At 39.5% G+C, this 9,966-nt stretch overlaps 2 protein-coding genes across 2 annotated transcripts; one reads left to right on the top strand and one right to left on the bottom strand.

Annotated features, from left to right (window-relative positions):
• The first annotated feature begins 344 nt into the window (after positions 1-344).
• Positions 345-4,265, top strand: LOC110541564 (olfactory receptor 9G19-like). Its single transcript, XM_021628288.2, has 2 exons — positions 345-422; positions 3,305-4,265. Exon 2 carries the CDS (start codon positions 3,330-3,332, stop codon positions 4,263-4,265), a length of 936 nt encoding a protein of 311 aa, XP_021483963.1. The 5' UTR covers positions 345-422; positions 3,305-3,329.
• Positions 4,266-8,037: 3,772 nt separating this feature from the next.
• Positions 8,038-8,973, bottom strand: LOC110541568 (olfactory receptor 9G19-like). The gene has a single exon (XM_021628291.2). It carries the CDS (start codon positions 8,971-8,973, stop codon positions 8,038-8,040), a length of 936 nt encoding a protein of 311 aa, XP_021483966.2.
• Between the last annotated feature and the right edge of the window lie 993 nt (positions 8,974-9,966).

Below are 9,966 nucleotides of genomic sequence, written 5' to 3'. Positions count from 1 at the left end.
AGCTTCCCACATGAGCACTGAGAAAATGTTTCCACTGGAAAATGGGCAATGCACCAGTAGCTACACCACTGAAGACAGTGACTCTGGATAGTGCCTCTTCATCTCCAATTCATAAATCAACTCATAGTAAAAAGCTTTCTTTCACAATAATTGGCCCTTTTAATTACTTGATTGATCTCTATTTTCCCACCTTGTTCTGGAAACATAACTGAGCACTGTAATTAGTCACTTGGCACCAGAATAATACATAGAGATTTCTTCTTTCCCATCAGTTCCCAAAGGGACGTTCATGCTTATGTGTTCTCCCAGAACCACTGTCACTGGAAGAGAGTTTCTATGAGAAGACTGTTGTATTCCGAGGTATTGCAGAATTCCGAATTTCAGTTTGAATACAGATGAAGTGATAATCTGTGTCAATGCAGGTAAGTATTGGGTTTAATTAGCCAAAGGAATTTATGACCATAAATTATGATACAGGCAGAGGATAAAATGATGCTTAATGTAAGCAACCCACAGTAGAATTCTACTTCCTAAAATACAATGAGGTTTTCTATCTGTGATTATACGAAATGGAAAGCTGCTTCATTATCTCTCATTTAGGCAGTTCTCTAGTGAATTGTCCTCCCACTCTTTCAAAATTAGCTTCTTTGGGATAGCCAAGCTTATGGCAGTATGCACTTTAGTGTGTATGGTTAGGTCTTAGCGCAGAACATCTGACAGTCCATGGGTTAACAGAGCACTAATGTTAATAATTATAGTGTAGAAATAAGAATAAAGCCATTTAAAATATTCTATTTTTTGTCTTTGGAGAATTAAAAAAATAGTATTATCTGTTGCAGGATATTTAATCCCATTATGAACCCCGAGATTGTGAACTGTAAAAACCTGTTTATCGTTTGGTGTGGTCCAGCCCTATCTCACATTCGGTCCAAAAACTTTCTGCTTATTGTAAACTGGTAATTATGTTGTAGCTCAGCCCTAGCAAACACCTTTAATCCAAGAGCTTTCTGTACACAGGATTTAGTAAAGTTAATCATAGGTCAAGGGATGCAACAAGAAACCAGCTGACAGAGAATAACAGAAAGGAAGAACTTCGAGAGAAGAGTTTTCAAGACATCATAGAGAAGAAGAGGGAGATCTTTAGCTTGTTGGCTTTTGGCTTTCTCCTCCTGGGCTGTTGGGTGAGCTAGCAGGGTTTTTCCTCTTGGGACAGAAGCTGAGTTAGCAAGTCTTGGGCTTTCAGCTTTTTGGCTTTTTCCTTCTGGGGCATGAACTGAGTAGGAAGGTCAGCTGGTACTTTCTCTGCCTCTCTGCACTAGCAAGTTTTCACCCCAGCACCTGGCTCCTGAGTGTTTACTGGTAAAGTTGAACGGTTTAGGATTTTCATTCTTTATTTTGGCATGCAATGTGGGGCAACACATGGAAAAGTGACCTGTATCCCCTCTTTCAGCTCTTGTCTAGGAGGCTTCAGCCTCTGGCTGCTCACCTGTGCCTGGTTCTGTAAGCTACTAACCTCCATACACTCGAACCTAGGCCTAGAATGTTTTCTGCCTGTGAGAATTTCTGCTCAACAAGCTCACTCTTGTTCTTTCTGCGCTCATAGCTAGCTGATTCAACCCAGCTGTTTTGGCTCAAAATTCTCTCCTAGTTAACTTACTCAGTCTGGATTTTTTATTGCTATCTAAATTGCTCTGCTTGGCCTCAAACTAATCCCAGAAATCTGTTCTAATCTCCTGGCTCCTTTTTATTATTTGGCTCTTTCTATCTTTACTTTCGTCTAGTTTGCTCTCTCATTCAACCTCTCTCTATAAAACCCACCTGGTAAAACTGCCTTCTCCCTCTCTGCATTGCCCCTTAAGTAAGTAGCTTCCCTCTCCTCTCCTCATGAGAGTTGGGCATTTTCTATTCTATAAAATTTTTCTGATTTGTCACTTTTTCTGCTACTCAACTGAATGTCACTTTCAGACATGGGTGTTTCCTTCTACAAACTAACTTCACCTTCATTGTTTGGGATGAAAGGCATGAACCATCAAGGTTTGGCCTGAGCTTTTGCTGTAAAGCAGGATGACCTTAAACTCAGGTCTGCTTGCCTCTGGATTAAAGAGGTGTTTGTATTCCAGCTAGATCACACCGACCTAAAACGTCTTTGGATGTGATCTCTTGTCAGAACAGCCATGCTTTGAATTAAAATTCCTCTTTTTTACAGAGACAATGAATGACAGAACAAGGCAGACACAGGTGAAGACATAATGAGCCAGAGAATGAGAAGAAGTCAGAAGATTAGATTAGAGTTAGTTTGAGGCCAAGCAGAGCAATTCAGAGGCTGAGAGAAAAGCCAAATTGAGTAAGTCAGCTGGGTGAGGAGTTTGAGGCAGAACAGCTGAATTGAACTAGCTAGTCCAGAGCTAGTAAGAACAAGATAGAACTGTTGCTGAAAGACGGATGGCCAGGATCAATTGTGAAGAGTCATCATATGAATGGCTGAGTGGATCTTCATAAAAACTGTTAAGTTTGTGAGACTGATAGTTGTTTCTACTGTAAAAGTTAAACTACATAAAATTTTTAGCTTAAACAGAAAGGGGGATGATGTAGAGGAATTTTAAGGTTAGAAAAAAACTTGCTAGAATTAGTTTAAGGGCTAGTAGAGCAATTTAGAGACCAAGAAAAAAGCCAGACTGAATTAGTTAGCTGGGAGAGGAATTTGAACCAAAACAGCAGAGTTGAACCAGCAAGTTATAAGCTCAGAAAGAACTAGAAAGGATGCACTTATTAAACAGTAAGTCTCAGGGTCAGAAAACCTGCAAGGCTTAGGTTAGAGTGTATGGAGGCTTGTAGCTTGCAGGCTAGGTCTAGGTTAGCGGCCAGAGGCAGTAAACCTCCTGGATAACAATCGAAACAGACGAATAGAAATTCCTTTTACAACATTCTTTCCAGATATCACTACCAATTAACTAATTTCTGAAGTCATTTATGGAATACTTTTAATTGTTCCTGAAACCTAACTATAAATTTCTTATGATATCCAGATTAAAGAATAAAATATTTTAAATAAAAAGAAGAGACATAAATTCATAAAGTAATAGACATTAGAATGTAAGTGAGATGCACTATTATGTATTTAGTAACCGACCTCACTGGGAAACGTGTCTAATTTGTCATTCATAATAATGACACCCAATTCAGTGTACATACATCTCATAATAAATAACATTTGTGGACTGCAGTGTTTTCACTTTCCAGTTTGTAGAATAACAAATAATAGAATATTTAGAGACATTTCAACCATAATTTAATCTTTTCACAGAAAGTATCATAAAGTTCTCAAAGTCATGAATGAAGAAAATATTACTGAAGTGACAGAGTTCATTCTTTTAGGATTCACTGGAGACATGGTGCTACAGCAGATACTTTTTTGCATCTTCCTTCTCATTTATGTCGTCAGTCTTCTAGGGAATATCACCCTGATTTCTCTCATCTGTACTGACTCCCGGCTTCACACACCCATGTACTTCTTCATTGGAAATCTGTCATTCCTGGATCTTTGGTATTCTTCTGTCTATGCCCCCAAAATCCTCATAACATGCATCTCTGAAGACAAAAGCATCTCCTTTGCTGGATGCTTGGCTCAGTTCTTCTTCTCTGCTGGGCTGGCCTACAGCGAGTGTTATCTGCTGGCTGCCATGGCTTATGACCGCTATGTGGCCATCGCCAAGCCCTTACTTTACTTTCAGGCTATGTCCCCAAGATTATGTGTCGGCCTTGTTGCCGCTTCCTACCTTGGTGGCTTCGTAAACTCCACCATTATCACCAGTGAGACATTTACCCTGAGCTTCTGTGGGGACAATATCATTGATGACTTCTTCTGTGACCTGCCTCCTCTGGTGAAGTTGGCATGCGATGTGAAGGAGAGCTACCAGGCAGTGCTGTATTTCATACTGGCCTCTAACGTCGTCACTCCTACTGCACTTATTCTGGCATCCTACCTCTTCATCATTGCAGCCATCTTGAAGATCCGCTCCACCCAGGGCCGCCTCAAGGCCTTCTCCACTTGTGGTTCTCACCTGACAGCTGTCACCTTGTACTATGGTTCAATTCTCTTCATTTACTCCCGGCCAAGCACTAGTTACACCCTGGAGAGGGACAAAGTGGTGTCAGTGTTCTACACTGTAGTGATTCCTATGTTAAACCCCTTGATCTACAGTTTGAGAAACAAAGATGTCAAAGACGCCTTGAGGAAAATGTTAGATACAGCCAAGTTTTCATGAAGGAATAAAGTAAGCTAAGCAATTTCAAAATGTCTATCTTCATGCAACTCTCTTAGCTGGTCCTATCAGAAATAAGTATGCTAAGGATATAAAAGTAATCTTTTAATATGCAACATGTCTGTGTTTTCTATATGTTAAATTGTATTTCTTGAAACAATATTATTAACTCATTGGTAAAATGAAAACAATTCCCATTCTCACACATTAGCCTATCTTTTTAAACATTGTTTTCATTTATTTTAATAATTACAAATGTATGGAATGAATTGCTATCATATTCAACATTTTAATGGCAAATATGTATGCTTCTCATGATCTATTTATTTATTTACTTATTATTTTATTCATTTATTAATTCATGTATATGGGGTGTGTGTGTGTGTGTGTGTGTGTGTGTGTGTTCTTATTATCATGGAGGGAGTGGTTGGATATGACGTCACCCTGTAAGTAAAAATCTATTGGTAATGGATCATTGGTGAGGGATGGAGAGTTATTTTCTTTAAGGGTATGGACACTGCTAATGTTACCCACTGGCTAGCTATATCACCAATAGTATATAGACAGTACTAATTGGGAGTATGTGATCAAAGTACAATGTATGACAATCTCAAAGAATTCATAAAAATACCTTTGAAATATCACACCAAGAAAAGCAGTGTTATGTAAACTCCTGCATGTACTTTCAGGGCCAAGGTCATCAGATATGGTGAGGAATTAAATCAGGTTATATTTGGAGGGGCCACAGTGTAGGCATCCCCAGCAAAGGGCCATTGGGGCTCACAGCTTGGACCAGCTTCTGCTGAGGTGACTACAGAGGTAGTTGGGCCGAGAGTATGTGACCTGATGTTGGACAGTTTGTGTAGAGACAGACAACCAATGGCAGTCTTGGAGATGGTGTGGAAGAATCTGATTAGTCGCTCAAAGCTATATAACATGCTCTCTCTTCCGGGAATAAAGAGTCCCTCAGATTGCATTCACCAGCTCCGGTGTGATGATTCTGTGCCTCTCAGCCCCTCAGCCTGAACCCCCTGTCCTCACCCATGGGCTGGACCCTTGGAAGGAGGACCAATGCCACAGCATAATTGAAGCTATGGCAATTTTATTGAAAGCAATCAGACATTTTATAACTTTATCAGAAACAGAATACAATAGCAATTGCCAGGATCAATACATTGTTGCCAGGATACAATGATGTTTGCAAGTTATATAGGGTTTGCAAGATTAATGTCTAAGACCAATTATCCTGACCAAGCTTTCATGCTTCCTTGGCTAATAAGGGAACATACTAAGTGGCCTGCATGCTTCACTGCCTGAGGGAGTGCCAATGATCATCCTGAATGAGGTTTCCTAGAGGCAGAAAGACACACACAGTATATACTCACTTATAGTGGATATTTAACATATAATATAGGATAAATATACTAAAATCTGTACACCTAAAGAATATAAGCAAGAAGGAAGACTCTGGGTAAGATGATCAATCCTCATTCAGAAAGGCAAACAGGACAGACATCGGAAAAGGGAGAAAACAAAACAGGGAACAGGACAGGAGCCGGCCACAGAGGGCCTCTGAAAGACTCTACCCTGCAGGGTATCAAAGAAGATGCTGAGACTCATAGCCAAGTTTTGGGCAGAGTACAAGGAATATTATGAAAGAAGGAGACAGAAGGACCTGGAGGGGACAGGAGCTCCACAAGGAGAGAAACAGATCCAACAATCTGGGAAAAGGGGTCTTTTCTGATACTGATACTCCAACCAAGGACCATTCATGGAGATAACCTAGAACCCCTGCACAGATGTAGCACATGGCAGTTCAGTGTCCAAGTGGGTGCCCTAGTAAAATGAGAACAGGGACTGTCTCTGACATGAACTCAGTGGCTGGCTCTTTGATTACCTCCCCCTGTGGTGTATGTGTGGGAGCAGCCTTACCAGGCCACAGAGGAAGACAATCCAGCCAGTCCTGATGAGATCTGATAGGGTAGGGTAAGAAGGAATGGGAGGAGGACCTCCCTATCAGTGGACTTGGGGGAGGGGCATGGGATGAGATGAGAGAGGGAGGGAGAATAGAAATGGAAGGGGATGAGGCTACAGCTGGGATACAAAGTGAATAAACTGTAATTAATAAAAAAATAGATTTTAAAAACACACAAAAAATTAAAAAAAAATCATTTTGCTGTCTATTTCTGAATAGCTTGTAAGGACATAGCACATTTTCAGGGATTTTGTTTGCTTTTAAATCTTCCAAGTCATTTCTTCTTGTTGAGGGAGATTTAGATTGGTGAATTGTGAGCGATATTTTATAACCAAACAGAACACCTCTACCCTCATGTATTTTTCCAGTACCTGATGACATCCTTTCTGTATTTAAGTTCCATTAAAAAATGAGTGTGTCTATCAACATGTTATTTACTGTTTTTGTTTTGTCTTGGAACTCCTGTGGGTGTTACCTTAGGGTGGTGTGAGGAACCCCTTTTGGGGTAACTTCTCTGCAACGTCGTTAAACAAATTTGAAATATACATTCAGATCAATTAAACGACACTATAAATTTAAAACTGGTCTATTTAAACATAAAAGTTTAATGAAGAAAGAAATGACTCAATATTTAGTTCATGGCTGTTTTAGGTATAAGCATGAATGGAAGTGAAGGGTTACAAGTGAGAGGTTTCTTGCTCAGAGATGAAAGATTTTATAGTGTTTGAGACTTTTATAGTTACACTCAATGCATATTAAAATCAAATCTCACTCTAGTTTCGCATCTTTAATTCCTCTCCTACATACCTCCCACCATACCGCTTTTTCTACATCATGTACTCTGTATTTGTGTTTTAATGTTACTGAATTTACTTCATGCTGCTTGCTATGTGTTTTAGTGTACCTGCCACTGAAGCACAGTAGCCTTTCAATGGCTACATCACTGAAGATAACGTATTCTTTCTCTCCAAGAAGCTATCAATTGCTAACAGCGTGTCAACTAGAGCTGAGACAAGATCACATCCTACGTCCATGCTGAAGCTTCGATGGATTGATCTTGTACAGAATTTGTGCTACAATTGGCAAAATGAGCATATTTTAAGTTCATTAAAATTTAAAAATATAACCAAGATCTACAGACTCCACATCAGGCACGTTAGCTCCACATTTCTCATGCTTTCTTTCTCCATGACATTTGTTGTCTCATATGGATGGATGTGTTACCCTCTCTCTTTCTTTAAAATAAAATTTGACATTCCATATTCATATTCATTGCTACTGAAGAATCTTTGACAGTATCTGGACAGAATACATTAAAGAGTATTTTCTATTTGTCATTATTCCATAGGATGCTTCCTTCACATCTCCATAATAGGCCCTATGTAAGGACAATAATTGGGTCATTATTAGAAAGAAGAATAAAGTAAATTCTAGTCCTCTGAGAAAGTATCAGATACTTTCCTATTTCATGCTCAATTCATGGTCTATACTTTAAAAACAGTTTTAATGTTAACAGGAAGCTCCGGGAAATATTAGACTAAAGTTCAATCAGTAGACAAAAGTAAATATGAAATGAATATCAGCAAAGTTCACTATAAACATACATGAAGTTATCACAGTATAACTCATTACTTATTACACTAAAACAAAAAAAACAATTACACTTTTATATAAAAAACATCTACACTAGGGAAAAGTTTTGGTGCAATTTCAAATAATGGAAATTTTATTTTTGATACTCAGTTTCTCAACCTTGCCATTAAGCAGTTTGTTATCACTTAGTTCTAAGTGTGTGTCAATTTAGACTTCAGAATGGGATAACTTGAAGAGTTTTCTCAGAGCTTCCTTCACATCTTTATTCCTCAGACTGTAGATCATGGGGTTCAACATGGGGAATAACACAGTATAAAAGGTAGACACCATTTTGTCCCTCTCCAGGGAGTAGCTGGAACTTGGGCGAGAGTAGATGTAGAGGATGGAGCCATAGTACAAGGTCACAGAGATGAGATGTGAGGAACAGGTGGAGAAGGCCTTGAGGCGGCCCTGGGTGGATCTGATCCTCAGGATGGCAGCAATGATGAAGAGATAGGAGGCCAGGATGAGCAGGGTGGGAGTAATGACATTGGAGGCCAGGAGGAAGTACAGCACAGACTGGTAACTCTCCCTGACCTCACATGCCAACTTCACCAGAGGTGGAACATCACAGAAAAAGTCATCGATGACATTGTCACCACAAAAATCCAACGTGAATGTGTTGCTGGTTAATATTGTTGCATTGACAAAGCCTCCTGTATAGGAATATAGAACTAAGCAGATGCACAACCTCCTTGACATAGCTTGAGCATAAAGCAGGGGGTTAGAGATGGCTACATAGCGATCATAAGCCATGGCAGCCAGTAGGTAGCACTCACTATAGGCCAATCCAGCAGAGAAGAAGAACTGAGATAGACATCCAGCAAAGGAGATGCTTTTGTCTTCAGAGATGCAGGTCACTAGGATCTTTGGAGTATACACAGAGGAATACCAGAGATCCAAAAAAGACAGATTTCCAATAAAGAAATACATAGGTGTGTGGAGCCTGGCGTCACTGCAGATCAATATGATGAGGGTCGTGTTTCCCAGCAGTGTCAGAGAATATACTCCAAGGAACAGGACAAACAGGATCATCTGCATCACAGGGTCTGTTGAGAAGCCCAGCAAGATGAACTCAGTCACTGTGTGATTGCCCCTCTCCATGCCTCACGGAGCTTGCCCCTAGGAGTACAGAAGAGTTTAGTTGTCTCTACTATCATGAAATATAGCTATTGTATGTGGTAAGCTACAGTAGTGATCAGCAGCAATGTGTAGACTGCATTTCTTCTGAAGGTGATAAGATTCTCCAAGTCTAAACGTATTTTTTAACAAATGTAGTAAGAATTTAGGTACGTGGGACTGACGCTTCTCTAATTCCAACAGTAGAAAATAGAAGCAGCATGGTTAGAACGAATTTGAGTTTTATGTAGGCTACCTAGTAAGTTCAATTATAGCTGAATTCAAAGTGTGAGATATATATTGCAAACATAAAAATAATATTAATATAGAGGAGGAGGAAGAAGAAGACACTGGTTACAAGATTTCACTGAGAGGTGGAATATACTTGTCAAGGTGCCAAATGGAAAAAAATACATTTCTTCAAATTTCCACTGAAATACATGTAAAGGAAAGCAACAAAACATTTCTTTTCTCAAAGATGAAAAGATTCAGCAGGCCTGGTGATCTAAGTTCTATCCTAAAACCTGTGAAAAGGTAAAAGAAGGTAAAGAACACAATAATTTTGTCCTCTAACAGCTACAGACATGTAAACAGCATGTGTGCCCACATGTTACAAACATGCACACTCTAAAAAGGAATTCACATTTAAAAAAAAGGAGATGGAAAAATGGCTCAGCAGTTAAGAACACTTTCTAATCTTCCAGATGACCCAAATTAGACAGCAATCCGTAACTCCAGTTCCTGGGGCTTCAACACCCTCTTCTGGCCTCTGATAGCGTGTAGTTAACAGATATGCATGCAGGCAAAACACTGATACACATGAAATTACAGTAATAACCAGCGTGACATAATAACATCAGAGTTCCCTGGTGACAAACCTAACTTGGTAACCAAACTCTCTAATTCAAGTGTTCAACACCTTTTCAATAACGCCTGAAACTGGAAAGCTAGGCAACTCCTAAGTGCTAGTGAAGTCAT

The sequence above is a fragment of the Meriones unguiculatus genome, chromosome 8 (genome assembly GCF_030254825.1).
Source record: "Meriones unguiculatus strain TT.TT164.6M chromosome 8, Bangor_MerUng_6.1, whole genome shotgun sequence".
Classification (NCBI taxonomy): Eukaryota; Metazoa; Chordata; class Mammalia; order Rodentia; family Muridae; genus Meriones; species Meriones unguiculatus.
Note: the sequence above shows the minus strand (reverse complement) of the source record. Positions and strands in the feature narration are given on the sequence as shown.

Excerpts from the sequence above, each read along its gene's own strand:
- LOC110541564 (XM_021628288.2), top strand. The coding sequence starts at position 3,330 with ATGAATGAAGAAAATATTACTGAAGTGACAGAGTTCATTCTTTTAGGA.
- LOC110541568 (XM_021628291.2), bottom strand. The coding sequence starts at position 8,973 with ATGGAGAGGGGCAATCACACAGTGACTGAGTTCATCTTGCTGGGCTTC.